This window comes from Ctenopharyngodon idella, chromosome 10, assembly GCF_019924925.1.
Source record: "Ctenopharyngodon idella isolate HZGC_01 chromosome 10, HZGC01, whole genome shotgun sequence".
In the NCBI taxonomy this organism is placed as follows: domain Eukaryota; kingdom Metazoa; phylum Chordata; class Actinopteri; order Cypriniformes; family Xenocyprididae; genus Ctenopharyngodon; species Ctenopharyngodon idella.
The window spans coordinates 39,874,015-39,901,081 of NC_067229.1; the positions used below are offsets into that span (position 1 = coordinate 39,874,015).

Consider the following 27,067-nt stretch of genomic DNA (forward strand, 5'->3'; position numbering starts at 1 on the left):
TGTTTCCGTTTATTTATTTATTTTTTGTTTGTTGGCAGAGGGATAGATAATGGGCGGGGGGCGGGCATAAACGTCCATCACTTAGCTTATGTGTTGTCATTCAGGCTCCCCTCATCCGCCTCCAGCCACGAATTTCACTTCTCACCCGACATCATTGTTCTCCTGTCAAAAAAGGGGGCTTGAATGGTTAGTTAAACTGTCATGGTGCATTTTAACTGGTCCAGAATGTACATCCAGATGTCGAATGTAAGAGGAACCCTCCTTTAGAGCTTGAAACGAACAAGGAGGAGGATCAATGAAACATTTACCCGCATTAAAAGACGCCTGTCCCGAATGTTTGTACGCATTGTGAGATTCGTCACCAGGTTTTATACCCTTGTGGAAGTTTTTGAGCACGTCACCAGCTGCACCATGAATCGTAAATCGAAGATCTGCACTAGAAGCGGAAAACGTTCCCTCAAGGCCTTCGATACGGGATTGATGACCGGAGATGGATGAGCGCAGCTCACAGGACACGGACCTCGCGACGAAGCTCCGCTCGAGATGATATATGCGGCGAATAGATTCAGAAATAGCCTTCCCCTTTCACCCTCACCATCATGTACAATCTCCCTCACGATCATAACCTCGTACGGGGCACAAATTATATATCAAAAGTGTAGTAACTTACATATATTGTATACATGTACGTATGTTTTGAGTGCGTGAGTGCGCGTAACATTTGGGATGTGTATGTGATGTCCGTCTCCTAAATGTGCTATTTTAATCACCACTGATAACTCAGATGGATACAGAAGTCTGTAACGCTTTTCAGTAACCCCTGGCCCCGCCTCCTTCTCACTGAAGTACGTACTTGAAAACTACTTGGAAGTGCGCAGAGTCTAACAGATGCAGCGCTGGCAGTCACAGGCTCTCGCTTATTCACCGAGTGGTAATGAGTCAAAGGACCAAAGTTTTCGGACGGTTCATGTCAACGAAGAACATCTCACTTCGTCTTCACATAATCTTGAGCCTTGGCCCCCATGGACTGACTGTTAGACGCAGCGTTTCCCCTGTTAGCGATAGTTTCTGCGTCAAGGGCGCGCGCTCTATCTTTCATGACGGTTAGCCCTCTCCTCACTTGCTGTCACTGCTTTTTGTCCATGTACTGTTGAGTACTGCTCTTTTTCTGCTAGCAATAATGAACCTACGCAAGCCATGAGTGAAGAGAGCTCTTCAAAGGGCTTGTCTTCTCTAAAGCAAAGCTGAGGAAGGGTTTCCAGACAACTTAGAGGGGAAGAAAAACGTATCTTAAAGAAGAAACCTATGTTACTGATGGTCATCACTGTATTCTATTAAACCTGTGTTGATGAGAAACCACTACTGTATCTAAAGAGCTTTTGTTTTTTAATGGCATGCGTAAGTTTTCATGGTCTGATTCATAGCTTGACTGATCACTAATATTTTGGTCATAGTGTTATTAATAGAAGAAAGGTGACCTGAAAGTCATGATTTAAATAGCTTCAAGGTTCAAATTTAACAACAACAAAAAGGTTTTTAAAGTTTTTTTTACTCAAATTTTTGTCTGAAATGCTGGTTTGTTTCCATCATACAGATATAGGCTAGGTATGTTTTGCAAATACACCCTGCAAAGATTATATGGCATGCCACTGAACAACAACAAAAAATGCTACAAAAAATTTAAGTGTATGTTTACATGACAACAATGTACTAAAAACGGGAAAGTTATTTGCATTTTTCGAGTTCAGCCATTCACAGAGTTCCGCGAAAATGACTAAAACGCGTCTAGTATGAATGAATTCGGACGTACTACATCCGCCATGTTGTTACTATCACATGACCTACCAGCGTGGCACTTCAGAATCTCGCCGGAAGTAGTGTCATCAGTGTACTTTTAGCCTACTGTTTTTCGAATACCATGAATTCTGATATACTACTCTGTTCGCATACTGTTTTTTTGCATTCTCAGTATAACGATGTTATGCCTTCATATGTATCGTATTCATATGATGAATATGCCTTTCTCACTGATGTTCTGAGGTGTTCAAAGCGTTTCTAAGGATACTGATTTTTTGAAGACAGCCGTCTCACTCGCAAACGGGAACATGGTTTGTAACAGTAACAACACATTATGAGCAGCTGTTTGAAAATGTAGTCAAGCAAAAGGCTAATCATATTAATTACCGTCGTGTATCTGACATTGTAAAGAGCGATACCATTGTGCAGCGTTTACCTCAGTAAGTTGACCGAGTGGATCTCTGAGCTCATGCGAGTGAGTGGAGGCGGGGCTAATTAGCATATTCATAGATCCACGTATATTAAATGAAGCAAGGGTGTAGAGTTCAGGCTACATTCAAGCTATTTTAAAACATGAAGAATTTTTTTTCACAGGAAATTTTTTTTAAATGTCACTTTGGTGATCAAGTTAAGTTTTAAGAGATAAAATTATTGATTACAGGGGGAATTTAAATATATCTTCAGGCGTCATTTAAACATTCCCACATGAAACAGTAGTCACAGCGCTGATTCACAAAAAAGTGACTCTTACGGCACGGTCACATTTACTTTTCGCTTGCCAAATACAGTAATTTCAGTAGGAATCCATACCATTTTTCAAACAAGTTGGTTTGCCGCGTTGACCAACAGAAAGCCCGATTTGAAAGTGACTTCTGTGCTGTGCTTCATACATCGCTACACTATTGACGATAAATGGAACTTTTTTGCCAGAAAATTTTTGCTGGAATTTCACTGCATCTTTAGGGTCCGTTCAGTCAGAACAATGTTGGTATGTTCGTGAGGCTGACTGGCATATGACATATCCACTAACTGGTTTCAGATTTCCCAAACCCCTAGTTTATGCCGATATTCAGTATTAGTGTAATAATAACATATGTTTGTGTAAATCCCTTAAGATTTACAGTAGTTTTTACAGTCTCAGACATGTTTCAGTCTTACCTTAGGCTATGCATAAGTAGCAGCTTAACTGTTTCAATTAATTTGTGTGTGTTCTGAGATCTGAAGTACAGCGAGTCCTTTTTGCTGTCACACACAAGGCCTGGTTGTGACCCCTGAAGGCTTTCTGAGCCAGGACGTGTAATTATAGTCTCCGTCCTCCACCTGTCAGGCCCTGGCAATAACACAGGACAATTTAATTGAACAAGCTGCTTTTTAATCAAGCTACTTGCACTTCCTGTGGCGAAAGGAGCGCGAGTCCTTGTCACACATGCAACGTTATGTCACCTGGTTATAGACTTTATTTGACATGATTTTAAATGACACTATATAATAATTATAAAATAGTCTTATAATTATGTCTAGGCCTATATACGTACATAACAGCATGTAGCTGGTGTTTATCAGCAGTTCAGGTGTGATGGAGACTATAGCACAGGAAGTGTCTCCTGGTCTGTGTTGTGGCGTGTATATTAAACTTTAATCATTCTTAACTTATTTATGGCTATATTTTTAAAGTCCCTGCTGAACTTCAGAAGAGCTTTTCCTTTTCAAACATGTAGTTTACGTAATTGTTACGCAAAATATGTCATGTGTTGTACTTTTGTCTCAAGCTGTCACTGAAAGCATAGCAAACAAGTTCAATTTCGGTCTAAAAGACTGATTTCAAACAAAATCAACAGTGATGTTGTGTTAAAGCATTGGAAATTAGGATTGATGCATTAAACAGACATTTTTGCACATGTATTTTATTTTAAATCTAGCACAAGTGAAAGCCATCCAGTGCTATTGTGTCTAAAATACCTGTAACTAAAAAAAAAGATGTTTACTTGAGTTAAAATTTAAGCTGGATTTTTCCGGTTGAGTGGTCCAGATTGAAGGTGATGAATTGCACTGAGAACAGGATTTAGTGTTCCGCTTTCTGGATGAGCAGTAAATTAAAACTGTGTACTTAGTGTCCAACACTTTCCCTACAAAAAAAGGTCCGCCGTGTTACATAAATCCTCTGAAATGGCCTGAAGATCGGTCATCACAGCACAAAACACACACACATTTAGAGGCTTAAATAACTGGGAATGTTGAAGGATGTATAAGCCAACCAGGTATGTTATTATTATCCTGATACTGACACGGATCTATTGCAACATGTCTTTATAGAGACTGAAGTGAGTGTTGGCAGTCAGGTGCTGGAGGAGGGGCAGGAACGGATGTGAAGAGGACAGAATCAGAGCCAACACGCACTCATCCACATAAACACTGCTGGGCTTATTCTCACACAGCACCGACCTGGCACTGCACATCGTACAGACTAGACAGCAGGTGCAGACAGACAGCGGACATGCGCGCGCACATACACACACACAGCAGTTAGTGGGTGAATAATCTCATGAAAACCACATCCAGGTCATATTTCACCCCAAATGAAGCAAGAAATATAAAATATAGTTTATGTTTTAGAAGTCTATTTTTAGAATCATTAGGTTTTTTGAAGTGTGAAATGTTTATGAAAATTCTAATGAAACTTTTAATTAAGTTTAGCTTAATAAATAAACTTTATATAAAGTATATATATATATATATATATATATATATATAAAGTGTATTTATAAATAATGGTATAATAAAGGTATTTGCTGTGTTGCTATTAATGTATTAACGTATGCTGATTTAAAAAAAAAATTACTGTATTATACAGTAAATAAAATAAAAAATATTTAATGTCACCTTGCCAAAAAAATACTCAAAAACAGTAAACTAATTTAAAAAAAAAAAAAAAAAAATAATAATAATAAAAAATCTGCTTAATTGAAAAAAGTAACCTAGATTTAATTTAACACAAACATTTTTTTAGATTTAATTTTTTCTCATATTTTATTATATAATTCTTTTTGGGCTCAGATCCAGGACCTCAAAATCTAAAAAAAAAAAAAAAAGTTTAGGTTTTAGAAATCTGTTTTTAGAATCAATTTTTGAAGTGACATTTTTATGAAAATTTTAACAAAGAAAGTTAAAATATATATTTTTAATATAAAATATATGTATAGATAATAGTATAATAAATGCATTTAATTTATGCTGATTTAAAAAAAAAATATATATATATATTGGAAAAAAGTTGGAATGCCAGGAAATAAAATAAAATGAAAAGTCCAAAAGACTTTTCTAAAGTCTATAAAAGTTGTCTAAAAGTCTGTCATAAATAATACAAAATGTAACTGAACACATATAAGTATTTTTTGGACCTTATTCACAGCAGCGCCATGTTTTCAGCTGACAAAAAAACTCCAGACAACTTGAGTTGTGGAACATTATAAGTGATCTAGGAGCTTTATACAGCCTTTTACAGCAGATGCCATTAAAAACACGGTAGATAACAGCCTCGATTTTACACCTGTCATGGCGCTGCTCTGAATAAGGTTTATATCTTAAATTATGTCTTTTCATTAGATTTTACTATATAATTTTTATTTGGGGTGAAATTGGACCTGTAATTTTTATTTATTTTTTGTACACTTTGAACACTGCAATTTATGTCACTCAAAGAAAAATAAAGCATTTTATAGTATCGCGTCATTTATTTGTTCAGGTTTTAATTTAGATAAATATACAGTACATTCTGTGCATATCCCCCCCCCGCCCCCCCAAAAAAAATCTTTAAAAACATGCTAGAGAAAGAAAGCCGTAAACACACTGCCCTCTTGCTCATATGAAATATGAAACATGAAACATCAACATAGGGACATTATTATTATTATTATTATTACAGCACAAAGAACAGCATTAGATTTACATTGAATATTCAAGGAACACTGTTATCATTGTTTTAGACTTTGCAGAGGCTATAAAACATGCTGGAGAGGAAGCAGAGGGGAAAAAGTAGTATTTGTATAAAGCACTGACCTGTTGTTAATTCTTAAGCCAACAATTATTAAACAGCAAAAGCAACGCATTACTCGCAGTACACTTTTCAACAAAACATTCACACTTTCAACAGACGGTACTGAGCGAAAGCTGTACATGCAAAGAGCAACACTGTGACCTCAAATGAATATAACTGCATCACTCCCCAGCTGTTGATAATGTCATGACATCTATACACAACAAATGGTGCGATTTCCCAGCTGCTGCTGCCACAACAGTCTGAGCTCAAACTAAACCACACTAACACTGGAGCAGTTCTGATGCGACCTGGGGCTAAAAACAGACTTGGACCCACCTGAGACTTTGGTTTAAGTATGTAACTGCCTTTTATTTGGACATCTTATAGGAGTTAACATGGGTTAAAAAAGGAAAGAAAAAAAAACCAAGCAAAAATTGGAATGTAGCGTTAATAAGTTCATAAGTGCTTGTAACTGAGCTGTGTAATAACTGCTTATTTGAAATATATAAAAACACAATTACATCCCTGTCAAAGTCAGAAAATTACTTGAACTTGTATCAGCTCCATGTTCCCTTTTTGCAAACATTTAGTCAATGTAAACATGTTTTGGGTATAGAAAGCTATACTTTGATGACTAGACAGTTACAGTGGGGGTACAAAAAAAAAAAAAAACCTCACTAATATATATATATACACACACACACACACTGCACAAAGAATAAAGCCACATGTATCGGTAACAGAGCAGCACCTGTATTGACATTCTGACTCAAAGTGCCAAAACACTTGAACCCAGTTATTGACTCAAAGGAAAAAAAAGTGGTGTTTGGCAACTCCCTATGAATTTATGACAATAAGCAGCATTGCAAAAATAAAGAAATGTAGTATATAACTGTAATATGATTATCTAGTATGCACATTTAAATATATACACCTAAGCTTTATAACGGAATGTTGCGCATTTCACAATGCAGAGAGGAAAAAACACTTTTCTTTCCCATCCTGAAAGTTGTGTTTCTCTTAAATAATGTATACAGTAGCAGATATATTCCTGTTCTATCTGAACATAAAGTAAGTGCACAGACATAATGCAAAGAGCACATTCAGAGCCTGACGACTTCAAGGCATTTCTGTAGCACTGTGGCGGATCACCTCTCTGTGGTCTCTCCGGACACAAAGCTCAGATCATCAGGGATCAGCTGCTCGCCTGAGAACGACACACAGACAGGACTTCAGCAGACCACACACAGGCCGCTGGAACAAAAGTCATAATACTGGAATATTATAATAAGCTGGTGCACTGTGGCCACCCACAGAGATAATCAGAGACTAAACAGGTGGCTGACCTATTTTAAACTTTAATAAAGCACGTAATTACATTTATCCATCATACAGGCTGTGATTCAGGGTTTCCCTAATATAGAATTAAAAGGGGAGATATAACAGGCAAAAATCATGATTTTGTTTGGATTTAACAATTTTAACCTTAAAATTTGCATCTTCAACTACCAAAATGTTAGAAAACATCAAATCTAATTCTTTTAGCAGATTTCTCCCTGCTCTGTGTACGTACTACAGTAATGTTAATAATCTCATCCAAGAACATGATTTCTGCCTGAGTCCCTTTGGATTGTTTTTCCCTGGCTGTGAGGTGTAGAGGACTTCTCCCGTGATTCCGCGCTAAATCGCGGCGTCATCAAGCTATGCCTTTGTTTTGAATAGGCGACCTCTAGCGGCGAAAAAATACATATTGTGCCTTTAAGCCTTGAGATATCATGAAAATATCATGAAAAAACAACTTCATTCAAGTGTGTCCAAACTTTTGACTGGTAGCAGTGGTTGAACTAACAGTGTCAGTGAAGTGTGAGATATAAACCTGGGCAGGGTAGTGTTCTGGTGTCAAACGCACAGTCTCCAGCCTCCAGAGCCACAACCTCATCCTCATTCTCATTCTCCGTGTCACAGTCCAGCTCGCTGTCGCTGCTCATGCTCGGCAGCACGTGGTGAGGCTGTTTTTGACTGAGGAGACCTGAGGACAGACGGCCATGACTTTATATGAACTGGCAGATATCAGTACTGAGAACACGTGTTTTTCTGTATTAGTTGTGCTTTACTTCCTTTGCAATCAAGCATCAGATAAGGGAGTGTTACTCATGAGCATCCTGGCGGTAACCTCAGGCCTTTTGGAGTATTTAACTGGTGATTAACTATAATATCCTGAGAACACGTCTAATTTTATGTGCAGCTGAATGACAGTGCGTTCCTTCACAGTTTGTGCAATGACTCATTGATGCAACACAAGTATAATGTTCTGCAGTGTAATTATTACCCATGTTTTTGAGAGCGGATCTTCATGTCTCACCTTCATCAGGGCGTGAGGAGGAAGAGGACGATGGCTCAGCCAGTGACAGCAGTGACTGATGGATCTCGTCGGCACTCTCTTGATCACAGTTCAGAGAGCTGTCTGTCAGCAGGCCAGGTCTGAGGGGTACAATCTTATCAGCATGGTAAAAATAAATAGATAAATAAAAACATTGTGTATCATGCTATTTTATGTAAAAAGAAATAAAGAAAGAAATAAAAAACCCCACTTAAAAAAAACAAATAAATAAATAAATATATACACATACATACATACATACACACACATATTATATATATATTATATATATATATATATATATATATATATAAAAATGAAAGCAAAAGAAAATAATAAAACAAAACAGAAAATGGATATTGGCATGCTGAAAGTCATTAAGTGTCATGTTATTTTACAAACCAGTACAATCATAACAAAACAAAAAAGTTTAAGTTGTGTATTATGCCATTTTTTGTATGGAAAAAAAAAAAACACTAAAGCAAAACCCAAGCCAAAAAACCCCAAACAAAACATTAGCATGGTGAACACCATTTTGTGTCATGCTTTTTTGTGAGAAAAAAAAAGAAAAAGAAAAACTAATCCAAAGAAAACAAATACCACAAAACAAAGCAAAAAGTAAATAAAACAAAACACAGAACAAAGCCATTAAGCCAAATACTGGCATGCAAAGACATTAAGTGTCTTGGTATTTTACATGAAACCAACAAAACAAAAATTTGCCTGGTGAAAGCTATTGTATGACAAATATTTAATGTGAAACCAAACCAAACCAAACAAAAAACAAACAAAAAAAGAAAACAAAAAACAACTAATCAAATCAAACCCCAAAACAAAGCAAAACAGTAAAACAAAACTTCAATAGCACCAAACATTAGCATTGTGAAAGCTATTGTGTCAATAAAGTCTCTTTCATCGAGTGAATACAAAGGCCATCCGGTAATTTACAGTATCAGAATACAACTCAACAGGTTATAATAATGCTAATGAATGTAATGACAAATTAAAATCCACGCACCATTACTGAGGATCTCATCAGCATTTAAATGTCTATTCTAGGTATAAAAACTGGAACCTTCAATCAAGCCCAATTACTGGATTTGTTTATGAATGGATACACAATTACACAGTGATGCTGCTGGCTTGTTTCTGTACATTACCCAATGGCTGGAGTCCTGCGCTGTTTGGTGGCGGGTGCAGCCGCTTCATTGAGAGCTGTGATGCTGAACAGGCCTGAAGCTGAAGCTCCGTACAGCAGTTCCTCGTGTTTAGAGCCGGAGGGTTTATCAGAGGAAGAGGAGCTGCTTCCCAGCGAGGGAGGAGAACTCTGCACACTCCGTGCTTTCAGGGAGCCTGCAAAACACAGATAACGTCATTTCAGACGATTTGAATACGCCCTGAAAGCTTCCCAGAAGTCTTTGGGCTTTTCCCCCAAATTAATCTTTTCAGATTATTCCTCGCTATTGTTGCTTCTAGGGATGGGCAAAACTACATTTTCATAATCGACTAAGTTGAGCGTTATCTCAATGGCTAGTTTAGTAGTCAGTCTTAAGGAAGTCCTGTAAAAAAAAAAATGGCCTAACCTAACATGGCCTCTTAAAAATACTTATGGTGCGATATGCTGAAAGCAGCATGCTGTGTGTTTTTCTCACTAGATAAACCAGTCAGATGGCGGACGACTTGTCTACCATGTTGACTGTTTCTCATTTCATTTCAATAATCACAAGATGAACAGTGTAGTGTACAAACCATCCAAGGAGGAGGGTCCCTCTCTGGGACACAGAGCAGGTTCAGTAGGGGACTCTCGCCCTGCTCCTCTCAGCTCTTTCTCCCCAGCATCCACACCCCGGCGCAGGGACAGTCCACCCAGCGCCCCCACACTCTCCTGCTTAGGAGAACCAGCCTTCTTCACTCCTAAAACAAAGATCAAAACAAAGCCAGGCTGAATCTACAACAATATACACTACCGTTCAGAAGTGTGCGGTCTGTAAGATGTTATTATATTTTTGTCTTGTATGCTCTTGATCAATACAGTAAATACAGAAATATTGTGAAATATTACTACAAATGAAAATAACTTTTTCCTTTTAATATATTTTAAAATGTAATTTATTCCTGTGAAGGCAAAGCTGAATTTTTTTGCAGTCATTACTCCTCAGAGTCAAATTATTCTTCAGAAATCACTCTAATATGCTGATTTGGAGTTCAAGAAACATTTTTAATAGAGATGCACGGACACTACTCCATATTTCTCCACCGATACCAATTATTCGGAGTGATATCTGCCGATACCGATACCAATTGTTTGGGGGTTCTGCCTTTTATACCTTTTTTTAAATTAATGATAATTTCATTATAAATAATAATTAATCATTATATTTTTAATTATCATATTTTGAAAGAAATGCAAATAAAAACTTTATTCTCTCCATTTCATCAACTTGTTTCAGAGTAACTGGTATCAGTTACAAACAAACACATTACTCAAATTAATATTAACACACATAAACTAAATTCTGAAGACTAAATTAATATTCTTAACTTTCTCAATGTTATTAATCCATATAATTACTATTAATATTGAATATCAAACTGGTTTCTTAGCATTTTCTTTACACAAAGCCCAAATGCAGTGCATTTTCCAGCCCTCTTTTGATTGACAGGATATATCGGCCCTGACTATCGGTTGTTTTTAAACTATTGACCGACAGCCATTAGTGTGAAAATTTGCTTTTATCAGCCGATACCGATTATTGGCCGATATATCGGTGCATCCCTAATTTTTAAGTATTATCAATGTTGAAAATATTTGTTCAGATTAATATTTTTGTGGAAACCGTGATACTTTTTTTTTTTTTTTCAGGATTCTTTGATGAATAGAAAGAACAGCATCTATTCAGAGTACAAAATCTATTCAGAGTACAAAAAAAGTTCAATATATCCTGTAGATGGTAAAGTTGGACTAATATCAAAATCTTGATATCTCTATCAACACTAAATGAAAACCTTAAGCAAAAAATAAACAGCCTCATTTTTGACATTTCCTGCAGTGTGATATCTATACTCCATCTAAAAATACTTTACACAGCACTTTGCTAATTATTTAACAATCATTACGCAAGCAGTTTTAGGAGCTCATAATAATTTTAAAGACTACATGGAATATTTGTACTTAAAAATTAATTTAAAAAGGCAAGTAAATGACAATTTCTCATACAGATTCATAAAAGTTTAATCTAAAATCTAATCTAAGATCTAATCTTCATGTTAATAAAAAACAATGGTTGTGTTACGAGTCCCACCACTCTCCCTCACACTTTGTTTACTGTCCTCTCTCCGATCGCACTGTTTGAATAAAAGCAAAAAATAATTCTTAAAAAAAAAAAAAAAACTGTCATACCACTGCGAGAGTGTCGTGATGAGATGGGCGCTTTGAAGAGCAGTTCACTGGGTTTGCGGCTGGGTCCCATCTCTGAGTCCATGGAGGGGCCCTGCTCATGGTTTGAGGCTCCCTGAGAGGAGACTCGACCGGCTCCACCACGAGCTTCCAGCTGCCCTTTCACGTCCGACATCTTACTGCGCACTTCTGCCATCTGAGCCTTCAGTCTGATCAGGACCCCCGAGTCCGGGGCTGAACGACGCACCGCCTGAGGACGACGCTCACGCTCTTTACGAGAGGGCACAGCAGCAGCTGTCGATCAAAAATTGAGTCATGATGAATCATACCAATTTTAGATGCTACAGTCATTTTAACGTGTTATTGAGTTCACTTCATAATTGCAATCTCCATTTTGATGACATCATTGACACCTTGGCTCTGGAGGAGAGAGGTAGGGGGGCGGGGCTGCATCCCCCACAGTGACTCCACATGGTTGCGGTCCTTCAGGTCCAAGAGTTGGATGAGGATGACCGGGTCGATCTCCAGGAGGCTGGCTGAACTTGCACCTGCCCCACGCCTTGAACCCCGGGCACAGGCACCAGAATCTCCTGACCAACAGGGGGAGACAGTTAGAACAGAGAGGACTTTGCTTTACACAGCTATAGTCAGTAGGTTAGCATGTAAATGTGGTAGCCAGTAGGGATATGAAAAGTACAGGTATACGTCTATCACAATTGTGAGAGAGTATTTGTACAGTACAGTAGATTACATCACAATTTGTAGCATATGGATCAAAGACAGGTCAAAAAGATTCACCTACAGAAGTACTTAAAGTTTAAAGGTGGGGTATCCGTTATTTCATATACACTGTTTGGAAGTTAGTCGGGCCGATACCAACAACAAACGTCTAACCAATCAGCATTAGGGGGCGTATGACGGTCGTGGAGACAGAACAAGCAAGAGGGAGATTTGGGGGGAGAAAAAAAAAAAAAAAAAAAAAAACGCAGAAAGAGAAATGAGACAATACAAAAGAGCTCAAAAGAATATCACTGGAATGAAGGTTTATGACTGGGCAAGATCTTTAGGACACGCGTTAATATTAGAAAAGCTTTCCAGCGCTGAAGAGAGCTAAGCAGGAAGGCCTGAAAAGCCTCCACGTGGAGGCTGCTTTGAACCCGCTTTTCATGTGAGTAAAATTGGGTTTGAGTGTCATGATTGTCTGGGGCTGCTGTGCTGCGGACGGGCCGGGGTTCGAGGCCGACTCAGAGCAGGGTGGTTAGGATTGGAAGGTGAGTTTTGGAGACGGAGCAATGAAGAGAGGGGTGGGTTTGTTTGGGTTGATTCCAAATATCAACAATGTCTAACAGCGTTGTTGAAAAAATGGATACCCCACCTTTAAAGACTTCATGTCATTGTTTTAATTCAATTAAATGTAATTTTAATAAAGGAGTGTATGGTACACTTTTGTTGGTACACAGTTTTACTGCTATTGGTATTGACTACTGAAATTGTCATCTATTATCAGATTAGTAAATAATCATGCTCATTTGGACTATACACCAACGGATATTGCCAATTTTGTTTTTACATTTTTTTTTAATGCATTTTAAATAAATATTGTCCAAAATAGCTTAGGAATAATTGACGATGGACTGTTACATTTAAAAATAAATAAATAAATAAATAAAAAATATGCACACCACAAGTAGTAATGTGTTTATGTAAATAATTTAATTTTGTATATTAATAATTTCTCAGCATTACAGTGTTATTTTAGTTTTATTAACATACTATTTTTAATTAACTTTTTCATTAACTTTATTTTTTAATTTTAGCTGCAGTTTTAGTCATTTTTATGTCATTTTCATTATTTATTTATTTTTTTTAATTTCCATTTAGCTTAAATGTATTTCTATTTCAGCTTTAGTTTTAGTAATTTTAGTGCATCATCTTAAACAAATTTTAAATGTTGCCTTGGCAATTACCTAAAATAAATTAAAAGTTTTTCATCTAATATATTTATATTTTATATTATTTCAGTATTTTTTAAATACTTTTAGTTGAAGCCCCAATGAAATCAAAATTGACAATTATTTTTAATTGAATATTGCATTATTTATGATTAATGACTTAGATTTTCATTGATTTCATCAAAATAACTTCCCCCTCCTCTCCAGCAACCTGTCACTCACATGAGATAACAGCAATTAGCAAACGACAACAATCCAACGATCCAATCAATTTCCAATGGACAAAATGAAGTCCCGTCCTACATTTATTTTCTTGTTTGAGAAGCCGTTTCACTTAAAAGATGATTAAAACATGATCGCAACTTCTGTTTGATGAAGACTTTAACAATAACACTGCTCAGCTGTTTTAACTATAAAAACATTATAGTTCTAGTTTTTAGGAAATGATTAAATGTCATTTCAATTTAGTGAACACTAACAGTATTTCAGAAGAAGCTCTAACAGGGTTTTAATATGGTAATTTGGCTCGGTTACATCACTACAACTGATTAACAGGGTGTCGCAGTCGATGACACTTCAAAGCCAAGTGTTTCAACACACCAGATTGCCATATGCATGACACTCTCTTTTCATTAGAGAAACAACATTATTAGAATCAATGAGGGCGCTTGGACGCAGAAAATCTGGTTCACCTGTTGCCCCGGCAACATCATCGGGTAATTCACCTTCCTCAAGGTCTAGATTCCCGCTGTACTCCACGTCATTCTCACCAGACCTACCACAGACGGAAACAATTCACAGTTGTATTATTTCTCTAGTACTAGTGGAATGTCAGCAGCAAGTAAACAAATCTACAGTGCATAACCAGATCAGCTCTAATATTTGATGTATGTGTGGAAAGGTTTTGAATGATTAATTGGATCCCAACGGAGCTAAATGAGGCGTGGCCGGGCATTATGTCCTCAGAGTATCGCCACATGCTTTAAATAGATGGGGATTCATTTGTGTGGCTCCCCCTGTTAATAGTGAAAAGTGGTACGGTCTGAAATAAGCTTCTCCACAGGGGGTGTTGATAGCATTCTGCTCCAAGCTTACTGCTGAATATGTATGTATATGTGAGTATGTGTGTGTGTCTGTGTGTAAGGGTAACACATGAACCATTGTCTCAGGCTCAACCATGTGATGACTCAGTCCTCTCTAGCGGTTCTTTGCGCTTATCCACTACAGTATTTATAGAAGCTGAGAGCTACGACTCCACACGGATACACCGAATAAATGTTTACTTACCCTGCTAGTATTGCACTGGCCCCACCAATAAAAATGATCTTTAAATAGGGTTAGGGTATATAATTTAAATCTATTCTGGAAAAATCTTGAATCTTTTTTCCAGAAAAAAAGTGACAAACTGCCTAATAAATGGTCAACCACTGCGCTAAAACAAGCGTGTATGTACATTGCCGGGTATGTGTGGCTTTAAAAGAAAATAACCATCCAATCGAGACATTTGAATAAGCACATTTACATGCACATGACTTCTCTGGTTTGTCTGACTGACATCAGGATGCATGTGAAGCACATGTGAAGAACATGTGAAGCACATCCGAAAAGCTTAAAAACATTTGCTACGAGTTTTAAAAAAAAGCTTTGGAGCTTTTTTTGCTTTATGATGGAAAAACTGTTCAAATACAAATGATGGAAAATCAAATCAAGAGGTCACAGGAACTGCATTTGAGATGATAATACCAGGTGTAAACAGTTCCTAACCTCATAATTCCCTCTCACCCTTACTTTATCCTGAGGAAGTGGGCTTCTGACATTTGGGCGCATGGGCACCTTTACAAAGCACACACAAAACACTCGAGCAAATGGAGTCAAAGGTGTGAGAGAATGTGCGTGGGCCTGAGAACAAGAGTGCACGTATGTGTGTGCACGCTGGAAAAGACAGAGACTGTGAGAACGAGCATTTGTAAGCAGGAGGTAGAGGCTCTGATGACTCATTCATCTCATCTGGTTGGAGCAATGTGTGTTTGAGAGCTGTGTGAGCGGGCGGTAGCCGGCAGCATGAGCAGAAACATGTGAGGTTCTGACTCCAACACCTCACTACAGAAACACGAGCACTCTCACAGAGCCTACACAAGTCAAAGCTGCCAATAGTGCTCATTTTCTCAGATCGTGATAGGACAGGACAGAAAGAACAGCTCTTCTCTGGTTAAACACAGAGTGCAAGGGGCTGCCTGTCACAAATCTAGTATCAGCCCTAATTAAACTGTGTTTTCCAGCCAGGGGGAGGATACAGCTGTTACCCTCTGGCACACAAAGCACCATCTCTTATGCAATAATCTTAGTACACTAGTATTTACCACACCATGAGGATGTGACCTAGCAAATGATGAGTACTGAGTACTGGGGGGAAACGCTATTAGAGCTGATCACGATTTTGCCAGAAACACTTTCAATAGATATACATTATCTACATACGTACCACAGTGAAGCTTGTGACTTTCATCAAGTGCTGTTTTCCATCAATTACTATAAAATAAATATTATAAAATAAAATAATTCTGACTCTAAAACCTGATTGGATGAGCCATATATAAAGCTGTTAATAATAATAATAATAATAATAATAATATCATCTGATTTTACCTGGGTTAAAGGAAATAGTTCAGGCAAAAAAGAAAATGCTGTCATTATTTATGCGGGTGGCATGCTGTGTGTTTTTTTTTTTTTTTTTTCTTCAAATAAAAATCTTCAAAAAGAATCTCCAAGCCGCATATTTCTATATGAAAGAAAATTAATGGAGACTGCCAAGCTCCAAAAAAAGAAATAAATAAAAAAGCAACATAAAATAGTCTATATGTCTTCCACTGCGCTATATTACAACACGTCTGAAGCCAACATAACAGTAAATAAAAGCTGAGAGAATTCCCATATTTTGGGTGAATTATGCCTCTAACATCCATGATAAAATCACTAAGAGTCAAGTTTTTCTGCTTTAAAAGCACATTCTGAATTTTTGCTAAGGCTGTTTTTAAATCTTACATACATGGTCTCTTCGTCAATGTCATTCTCCTCTGTGTTACTGGTGGCTGTTGAGCTCCCAGAGGTGCTACTTCCATCCAGAGGATTGACATCTTCATCTCCAGTTAGACAGTCCACCTCCAGATCCCCGTCAGACAACTCCTAACGTTGCATCAACACATCATCATCAAACTGATCCTAATGTGCGTAATATTACATCAAATAGCTCCAAGCACAAAAATGATTCAAATTATGTGGCTGTCAGGGCTGCAGGTTCACTACATTACATTTGTATGTAGGCTGGTTTTCTTTAGAGATCACAAAGAGTGTAGTCTGATTTGAATGTTATATGCCTAAAAGCATATACTGTCAGATGATGATGATGCAAGAGAATCAAAGATGTTCAAGATGTGGCTATGATGAAATGATGGATAATATCTTATGGGAGTAAAAAACTTTTCCAGTTCTCAAAGGGAAGAAGAAAAACATTGAACATTTTATTGCTAAAATGATAAAAAAAAAAAAAAAAAGTAACTATAAACGTCATCATGCTGCTCTCGCAGGCCTTACATTAGAGTCATCATGCTGGGTCTTCTCTTCATCCTCATCTTCCTTAGTCCCTACTGATGCTGCCTGACTCCCTTCCTCCAGTACGGAGCTCTTCCCCTGACGAGAGTCTCTCCCAGAGGAAGTCGTGGGGCAGAGACGCCGATCAGGTGGAGAGGAACTCCGCGACTTTTGCCGACGGAACAGTTCTATGGCCAACCTCTGAAAAGAAATATACCAGAACATAAGCAACATAAGATACATAGGAAAAAGTGTTTCTTAAAATGTTAGTCCACCCAAAAATGTAATTTCAGTCATCATTTACTCACCCTAATGTTGTTTCAAACTTGCATGACTTTTCTTCTGTGGAACACAAAGGATGATATTTTGAATAATGCTGGAAAGAAAACAGTTTCAGTTCCCATTGACTTCCATTGTATGGACCAAACATACTATGGAAGTCAATGGGAGCCATTTTCTTTCCAACATTATTCAAAATATCTTCTTTTGTGTTCCACAGAAGAAAGTCATACAAGTTTGGAATAACATGAAGGTGAGTAAATGATGACAGAATTTTCATTTTTGGGTGGACTATCTATTTAGTTAAGCTTAAAAACATTAACAGGCATTAAATGTTATAGCATTAATATTACATGAACAGCAAATGCATTCATAAATAAATTCATGTCTGTATAGAGGAAAGCTAAACAGTCAGTACAAATTCTGTTCAAGTATGAAACAATGCAGTTTCTTCTAGCTAGATCCTAAGGAGGCTTTCAGGGTTACACAGAAATACATATAGCGGCGTCTTTAACACTGACCTCTTTTAGGTTGTTGATCTGCTGAATGTAACTGGACTGGGCCGACTCCAGCTGAGTTATATACCAATACTGATCTCTGCACTTCTGAAAAAATGTAGGTGATCGCACTTGATACCTGTGACATTAATGGAAAAAGCAGAGCTTGAGAAATGAACAAGACAGCATACACTGGATACACCCCTGGATTGTATCCAATACATTGAATGGTTATTCTAAAAGCAGAGGAAATAGTTCACACAGGACCCGCTCTTGCATCCATCTGAGCTGGAAGGATGTCTTTAAGCGTTTCAATGAGTCTTACCTTTTTTTCCAACATATTTTGGCATAAATGCAGCATTTAAGACACTTTGTTTAATCTTGAGACTTCAACATTAAATCCCATTCAAGATGTTTTTGAAAACACGTAGGCTATGCTTTTATCTGTGTCAACAGGCTATAATAACTAACACAGGCACAACAAAGTAAATTAACTTACTAATATTGATATTAAAGGGGTCTTGAATTGAGAAATCTAACTTTTGACATATAAGAGGTCATTGTACTATAAAAATATCCTGTAAGTTTCAGAACTCAAAACTTACTCGTTAGTCCAAAAAAAAGCTTTTATTGAAACCAAGCTCCCAAAATGTCTTGTTTCGGACTTTGCCTCAGTATGACGTAAAAGTGCAATGAAAGACCACCTCTGCAGAAAATCAACGCATATTTCTACATCATTGCCTCTTTAGCCCCACTTCATGCATGCCATGTAGTAGTAAAAATGAGAGAGGCGCAAACACAGGATTGCTCCAGCAAAAATGATGACTGTGTTTTTCCACAACTTGGCACTACAAAACGTCTTGTAATCCTCAGTTTTTGCATTGCCTTCCTTGTCTTTTAACAAAGTTCAGTAAGACACTGTTCATTTATTTGCTTTATTTTACATTTACATATTCTTTCACTTTACTGAAAATGGTAAACGATGAATATAACAACAGTGCGACAAATGAGGGTACATTCATTTATAATTCGTTTACACAAAACAACGTAATTTATCCTTTGTCAACTATAACGGAGTTAACTCCAAGTACCTTAACTTTATTTGCCACAACCAAGACTTATAAAGCATATGTAATATGCAAAAATGTTTCACAGCTGGCAAATGTTTTAACTATATAATGAGAATATAATGTCTTCGTTTCAACACTAATATAATGCAATAAAATACAATATAACCTCACAAATACATAAGAAAATAAATATAATAAAAAAAATGTATTTATTACCAAGCTGTCGCAGACTGAGTATTCTTGGTATATGAGGTGTAGGTTTGTCTTCTGATCCGGGATCAGGAACATGTATGGCGAACATCAGAGGTTTTCAAACAATTCCACACACGTGTAGCGGGAACGTTCAAAATTATTTTAATATGCAAAACCCTGTGTCCACACTGGATGCAACAAAGCAACTGTTGCAAATTCATTTGTCCTTCGTATCAGAAGTAGCGCAAGAGCTTGAAGTACCTCAGAAATAGAACAGGGCATCAATTTCATGCCGCATCCAGTGTAGACAGCATCACTGATTATAATGGGTTTTATTTGCTTTTGTCATGTCGCGTCAAGTCGCTTGCGTCTGGTGTAGACATGGTGTTACCCAATCATAGCATTGGGAGTTTAATTCCAAGTCTTGAATGTGGCACGCCTATCAAAACTGAGTATTTCAAAAAGGGTGAAAAACAGGATAGAAAATTGCCTATTACTTCTAAATTAGGATGTTTTTAATGCAAAAATCTTGCTAACATTATAAGTGGACCTCAAAGAACAGCATAAATTTTTTTAAAAATGCAGTTCATGACCCCTTCAATACTAAAGGAGCTATTAGAGCAATAAAATGGTCTAATATAAATATGCAAGCTCGCACCTGAGCACAAGAGTGTCAGTCTGCATATTCAAGTATCCTTCACTGGCGAGAAGGTCCAACCTGAAGAACCTGTTATACCCCCAGCACTCGCCCACCTCAAAGTCCGATGCAAACTCTCGAATGATGTTTTTAGTGGGGTCACTGGAGGCCTGATGGACCATCTCCACCCTGTATTCATATCTAGAAGAAATGCAAAGATATAGGCATTAAAAAAAGTTATTTGTGAGACTATGCAGCAGGATAAGAGGACAAGAGCAGGGAGTGCAGCCTACTTGGACGTCTCAGGAAGCCCTGCAGACAACTCCAGAAAAACAGAGAGATAGTTTCCCCGAACAACTCCATTGCCATCCTAAACCACAAAAACAAAGTCTGTGAGAATAGGTAAATTTGAAAAAAAAAATTGAATTTCAATTTGTCTCCATGTTATATGTGACAAACTTACCGGATAAACCTTCAACCTCCAGCACAGGCCTGATATCTGGAGCGGGGGGCTGTAGACGGGGTCGGCTCTCTGCCGCAGAGTACTTAAGGCAATGAAAAATTCAAGTCATGCAAGAGAACTAATGCACCATTTAAGAAATAAATTAATAAGAGAGACAAAGGGAGGGTCATTACCTGAAGTTTGCCAAAACAAAAGTGCTGGAGTCATAGGCAGGGACCAGCTCACTGAGAAGAAATGAGATATGACTGCGTGCAATTTATCTCGCAGATTGAAATGGGAAAGTCTATTCAAGAAATGTTAACCACAAACTTTATTTCATTTATAAATAATTTGTATTATTTTAAGTGAAGTAGCGTACCATGTTGGCCTACAAATTGACACCATGATTGAACGGCTCTATAAGCCTAGAGATTTTTTTTTTATTACAGGTGTGCGTGTTTATTCATTATTCACAGTCTGCCACAGAAAGCACAAAACATCAAGTTTACTAAGATCTTGTCGCTGCATGAAGTGGCTGTATAACAGGTACAGTATCTAAATGTGTGTACCTGGTGAAGTCTGGTGGGACAGGAGTGGTGACAAAAGACTGCATTGGTTTCCTGTGAACCTGCTGGAACATGAGCAGGATCTCTGGACTCTTAGAGATCAGCTCGCTCTTACTGCACGAACGCAGCTGTAGGGTGTAAGCACACGTCACACTTTACTGCTATTTTTTCCACTACAAAATCATTCAATTAACATAATGTAGGTGAAAAGTTAAAGTGAAACTTTAACATGAATTTTCAGAATAACTTCGTTTTTGGTTTGTTCTCCTTTTATTGGTCAAATTTTCTTACTAAATTTGATTTGACTCATAATTAAATTTGTTTTAGTAATAGTGCATCTGAAAGTACAATTCTTATTTAACTTTATACATTAAAATAATATTTATTTTTTTCAAGTTTCTTTGATTGTCTCACACTCTTGGACCCCATTGCATGTCTGTATTATTTTACTCATACACTGACACCACACACCTGATGTTCCACTTCCTGCAGCAGAGACTCCAGCAGTTCTGTTTCCTGTGTCAGAGAGGTCTTCTGTCCTGTGGGTGCAGCAACACTACATTAGACAAATATAACCTCAAAGATCAGGTTATATGAAAACTGTCAGAAGAAAAGCAGGATTGTACCCATGAGCGTGATGAGTTTGTTCTTGAGCTGATTATCGAGCCGAGCAATCATCATTTCTACAGCATTCCGGATTTCCCTCACCCTTTCATCCTTCGCACCACGCACCGCCTCGACGTTCTTCTCCTGAAAAACAAATAAAATGTGGTTAAATTAACACAGAATATAAGACATACTTTTGACCTTATTTCTTTTAAATTTTGTTGGTTTAGCATTACTATCAAAGTTAAGAATACCAAAATCTATATTATATGGCCAAAAGTATGTAGACACCCAAACACACTCCCACACACTACCCACACTATTTTGCGCTCAGTAAGATCCCCCCCCCCCTGTTCTTTTGTTCTTTCTATTCACCAACAAAAATGTTTTCAACATTAATAAGAAATGTTTATTGAGCACCAAATCAGCATATTAGAATGATTTGTGAAGGATCATGTGACACTACAGACTGGAGTAATGGCTGCTAAAAGTTCAGCTTTGCCTTCAGCACTACTACTTACACTTCTGGAAAGACTTTCCACTAGATGTTTTTTGTCCATATAGTGAATCTTGAACATCTTAAATTTGCTGTGGATAAATTTGTTTCGTGCTGTGGCGCCCTCTATTGGACAAGCACCTTATGAAGGATTCAAAAGTGAGCTATAATCAGTAACTGATGGATTTGTGTGGGTTTCTTGGCGTCCTGGAGTTCTACATTATGTAAAACGCCTTCAACAGCACTTGTCAAACCAGGAATACATGTAATTAGATAACATTTGATTTGTCATTAGCAGTTCCATCTAAAAGGCATTTGTGGCTGGTAAACTAGCATCCATTATGAACTGTCAACTCAGAAAACGTCTAAATTGTTCCGAGTGGGCGTCAATGAGAAGCAAGGGTGCTTACCACTTCTTGAACCAGACTAATGAGCTCCATTAGCCGGCGCCGCAGCTTAGCCACCTCCTCGTTCACCTTCGTCACATGCTGCTCGTAGATCTCGGCCAGGGGTTTGAACGTATGACCTCCATGCTGTGGAGAGGAGGAGATAAGCAAGTTCCCGTTTGAAACAAACTAACATCCGTTAATGTTAGGTGCAGTATTGATAATTTCCTCCTAAGTGTGACCGTCATGTTTCACCTTAACACATTTGGATCAGAGGAGGAAATGACACCAAACACGTAATCCACCAGCCTGACTAATGTGTTTTGAAGACAGAAACACATACCATGCCTCCCCACAGAGCGCACTGGTGACAGATGCACTTCTTACAAGTCCAGCAGAACACGCTCAACTTTTCATGATGGTTCTCACACCTGTTAAGGTGAGAGAATGACGGAGTGAGGAGAGGATCACTGGCAGTGAGTACACTAATTGGTCACTTAGTCATTTGATAAAATGTTAAAATGCGAGGAGACTCCATCCCAGAAATGAAAAACCCAGTATTCTCTCTGTGGCATTTCTTTTTTTTCCTATAAGAAAACATTTTATCATGCCTATTTTTTACTAGTCAAATGCCTTCTGTCTAGATATGATTACTTTAAATCCATGATAAAAAATATGATTACATTTTAAAAGCTATAATAATCTAAACAAAGTGTGAAATAATAAAAAAACAATAATTGAAACTAAATGTAATACTTAAATTCAATATAAATTTCACAGTATTTAAATAAATTTAAATAAACATATTATAAATAGAAATATTAATTATATAGACACACCACCGTTCAAAGGTTTAGGGCCAGTATGATTTTTAATGTTTTTGAACGTAGTCTCTTATGGCAAGATTGGATTTATTTCATCAAAAATACAGTGAATACAGTAATATTTTAAAATATTATTACAATTTAAAATATCTGTTTTCTTTTTTAATATATTTTAAAATGTAATTTATTCATGTGATGGTAAAGCTGAATTTTCAGCATCCATTACGCCATTTTTCAATGTCACATGATCCTTCAGAAATCATTCTAACATGCTGATTTGGTGCTCAAGATATATTTTGTATTTTATTATCAATGTTGAAAACAGTTGTTTAATATTTTTATGGAAACGGTGATGCATTTTTAGGAATTTTTGGTGAATAGAAAGTTCAGAAACAGCATTTATTTGAAATATTAAAGACATTTATAATGTTACAAAAAAACAATCTGTCACTTTTGTTCAATTTAATGTAATGTGTCCTTGCTAAATGAAACTATTAATTTCTTTCTTTAAAAAAAACAAAACAAAAAAATTACTGTCCAAACTTTTGAATAGTAATGTATATAGTTACGAAAAAACAGTCGTGCCACCATGAAGATTGCATTAATATTCAGTGTGAATAAGTGTATGGCTCACTTGTCTTTGTCGTTCTCCTCATGTTTTGTGAGGTTGCAGAGCTGCAGTGTGTCCAGTTGTTGAGTCACTTCCTCTGCCCAGCGACAGTTGACCAGTTCCCTCAGCTGAAGCGGAGCTCTGAATTCAACATTTAGAAGTTTTATTAGCCAAAGGACCATACACATTTATTATTATTATTATTATTCACACTTTTTTTTAAAAAAAATCAAGAGAACACAGTTTTGCAAACGGAATTCAAGTTGGTTCTGCAAAACTCTGTCTTTGTTATTAAATCATTTTGATATTTTTTTTAAATCAACCAAAAATGAGTATCAGGGATGAATCTGTTCCAGCACTCCCAATAAAGGCTTTGAGCTTTAATTATAGAGCTCTAGTTTCAACACACTTCAAACTGCTTTGGCAACTATGCAAGTGTGTTTCTGTTGCCAAATATCAGGTGGCTCTGGTCCAGTTGTCTAAAGTTGTTTTGGATGCAGTTTTTTTTATTGTAACTAATCAATGCTTCCCTGAAATGATCTCATTCCTTGAACTCTAACAATAGAAAAATCAATACTTAATCCTCTAGATTTACTCCAAAGACTGTCAGAGCACAAAGCATTATTTGAAGTTGAAGCTCAGAACTTACCGACAGTGGGGACATTGAGCTCTCTGTTCAGTCAGCCATCGCTGCCAGGAAGAGAAACAGAAGAACAAAATTTACTAATTTATAAACGCTAGCTTGGCTTATCGCCGGAATCAGTAATATGTCAATTATTAAAATACATTTTAAGAGTTTTATTAGTGGGATTCTTCTCAACATGCACTTGGAAAACATCTAAAAAGGAATGTAAAAAGCATCTAACCCCTTTTGTCAAAAACAACTATAATCTTTCATATCCTGGAGCCAGTTGCATAAACTTAGACACTATGTTAAGACTGTGTCTTGAGCAACTACCAGTTAGCCAAGGAGTAAACAGTTTTACTTTTCCTTTTCAAAGTAGACCAAACTACCTTTTAATGTTGCTGACTTTAAAAAGTTAGGACTAGTCTTGAGGAAAAAAATGAGTTGGCTAACTTTTAAGACTAGTCTAAGCAGTTTATGCAACCGGACACAGATCTTGAGTTAAAGTGAAGTGTGCAATATTTCCAAAAAATACTTTATAAATGTTTTTAAACCAAATCCCCTGTATATGAATTTACTCATGTCCTGTTAAGCTGAAATGAAGAGAGCACAGGGAGCATTGATTAACTGACAGGGCTCTGGTACACTGTGAGCTCCTCTAGGCTGTGTGTAGATGATCACTGTGTTGTTAATGAGTGTGTACATGTTTGCTCACCCGTATGCAGCTGAAACAGCAGAGTTTGGAACAATGAGGGCATAGACGGGCATCGCGCAGCTTTTCCATGCAAATGAAGCATCGGAAAACTTCCGCAATACTCTGAAGAGGGACGCAAGAGAAGAGGCAATTCAGACAAACTTAAGAGGGACAGTGGTCTGTCAACTTTTAAACAACATATAATGAGCTTCTTGATAGATTACACATGAACACGACTTTATTAGCGTAATACTAACAATATTCACTACAATTCACTTACAGTTTATGTTCTTAAAGTTCACCCCAAAATGAATATTCTGTCATTTACTCACCCTCATGTAGTTTCTTTTCTTTGATGTGCTTCCAACTTGTAATATAACGCACAAATCTTATGGATCTTTTCTGTTATTTGGTGCTTCTCATAAACATATTACAATTATATCTGATAAAATAGTATGATCATAACATGACATTAACTATCCACATAACATATATTGAAGCTGTGCATTACTGCGATATGGACATTACTTTGATACACTCATCTCTGGCTGATACAGAATACTTCCTAAATTGTAACATCAAAACAAGCATTTTTTGTAAAGCTGCTTTGGAACAATATATTCATTGCGAAAAGCGCTATACAAAAGAACTTGGGAGTTCTAAATCAGTTCTGTTATATTGACAAGAGAGTGTTTAGAACATTCCTCATAAATTCAGCTTTTGTGTCCCAAGGCACAAGGAAAGCTATTCACGTTTGAAGGATATAAGGGTGAGTAAATGAAGACAGACTTTTCCTGTTTGGGTAAAGGTTAAATTTAATGTTATGTCAAGTTTTCGTCCCTGAACAAAAAGCAATTTGGTGCCTGTTAATATAAAACACACACACACACACACACACACACAGTAAACATACCTCAACACTCTGCTCATCCATCTCAGCCAGTTTGACTTCTGACAGCCAAATATATCTGACGGGAAAATCCTGGTGCTTTCACTGAGGTAAAAAACAGACAGCAGAGCCCATTTAGATGCTCACATTTTATTAATGAAGACTGATGATTTAGCAATATCATGCACACAGTCTGCTAGTCTACAAAAAGACAGTCTATTTACTATAAATATGTATGGCAACGCAGAGCTGATGTGACAAGTGGCAGAAGACATTCATCTGTATGAGCTTTACTGTTTATGACCGCAGATGGCCAAAACATATAATGAAATAAACACAGAATATTGAATGAACTGCCAAAATGCTGCAGGATACATCTGCCAACATCAACTGGAGGCATTTATGGTGTTAAAAAGCACATAGCTGTATCAAATACAAGCTTTTAGTAGTAAGGGTTGACTTTAAAAATCAAAATAACCCATAAACAGTCAATATAACAACCAGTTCAACTAATAGCAAACGCTGTCATCCATTAAATATGCAAGCAGAGACAATATTTGAGCACATTCAGCAAGAAAAATCTTCATGTGCGAGCACAAAACTCAATGCCATTGCTGAGAAGACATGAAACGATTGATAACCTGTTAAAATAAAACATTATCGCAAATACACAATACATACTAGCAAGTGATGTAGCGCAGTTTAGCATATTAGCAAGTTAGCTAGGGGTTAGCTGCTCAAAACTGCTCACCATGCAGGAAAAACTCGTATCTATCAAAATGCATTTACCTTTTAATGTTGCACTCAAATCCGTCAATCCGACTGTCTACATCAAACGCTATTAATTTAGTGTTTTATAAACAGGTATTGTAGCATCAGACTGCTTGTTTATAGACTAGCAGCAAGCAGCGAATGTAGCGCCTATATGTCAATGTCAGTCACCATGGGAGACCGTGTCAGTCACCATGGGAGACCGTACCCACCAATCGTATTCACTGTTGGTAGCCGATGGAATTAGCATTAACCAATTACAAACGCGTATATGGAGTGGGCGGTGTATTTAGCGAATTGACACGCCCACTCGAAAGCGCCAACATCAAATAT

General features: G+C 37.1%; 1 protein-coding gene across 1 annotated transcript; it reads right to left on the bottom strand.

Moving 5' to 3' along the window:
• trim37 (tripartite motif containing 37) lies at nucleotides 1-26,920 on the bottom strand. The gene is made up of 25 exons (XM_051907867.1): nucleotides 26,753-26,920; nucleotides 25,988-26,068; nucleotides 25,096-25,197; nucleotides 24,405-24,445; nucleotides 23,780-23,896; nucleotides 22,665-22,752; nucleotides 22,346-22,468; nucleotides 21,460-21,583; nucleotides 21,305-21,372; nucleotides 20,837-20,961; nucleotides 20,462-20,512; nucleotides 20,289-20,370; nucleotides 20,119-20,195; nucleotides 19,847-20,026; nucleotides 17,951-18,065; nucleotides 17,154-17,351; nucleotides 16,609-16,745; nucleotides 14,255-14,337; nucleotides 12,024-12,200; nucleotides 11,614-11,904; nucleotides 9,963-10,127; nucleotides 9,374-9,566; nucleotides 8,196-8,314; nucleotides 7,710-7,862; nucleotides 1-7,040 (listed from the first exon to the last, which is right to left on the bottom strand). The coding sequence occupies exons 2-25, from the start codon at nucleotides 26,006-26,008 to the stop codon at nucleotides 6,982-6,984; spliced, it is 2,889 nt and encodes a 962-aa protein (XP_051763827.1). The 5' UTR covers nucleotides 26,009-26,068; nucleotides 26,753-26,920; the 3' UTR covers nucleotides 1-6,981.
• Nucleotides 26,921-27,067: the final 147 nt, after the last annotated feature.

Bases quoted from the DNA above. Each gene is read 5' to 3' on its own strand.
- trim37 (XM_051907867.1), bottom strand. From the start codon at position 26,008: ATGGATGAGCAGAGTGTTGAG. The intron at 20,962-21,304 runs GTGTGTGGTGTC...TACACCCTACAG, and splicing joins TGCAGGAAGTGGAACATCAG to CTGCGTTCGTGCAGTAAGAG. The intron at 8,315-9,373 runs GTAATGTACAGA...TGTACCCCTCAG, and splicing joins CGCAGGACTCCAGCCATTGG to ACCTGGCCTGCTGACAGACA.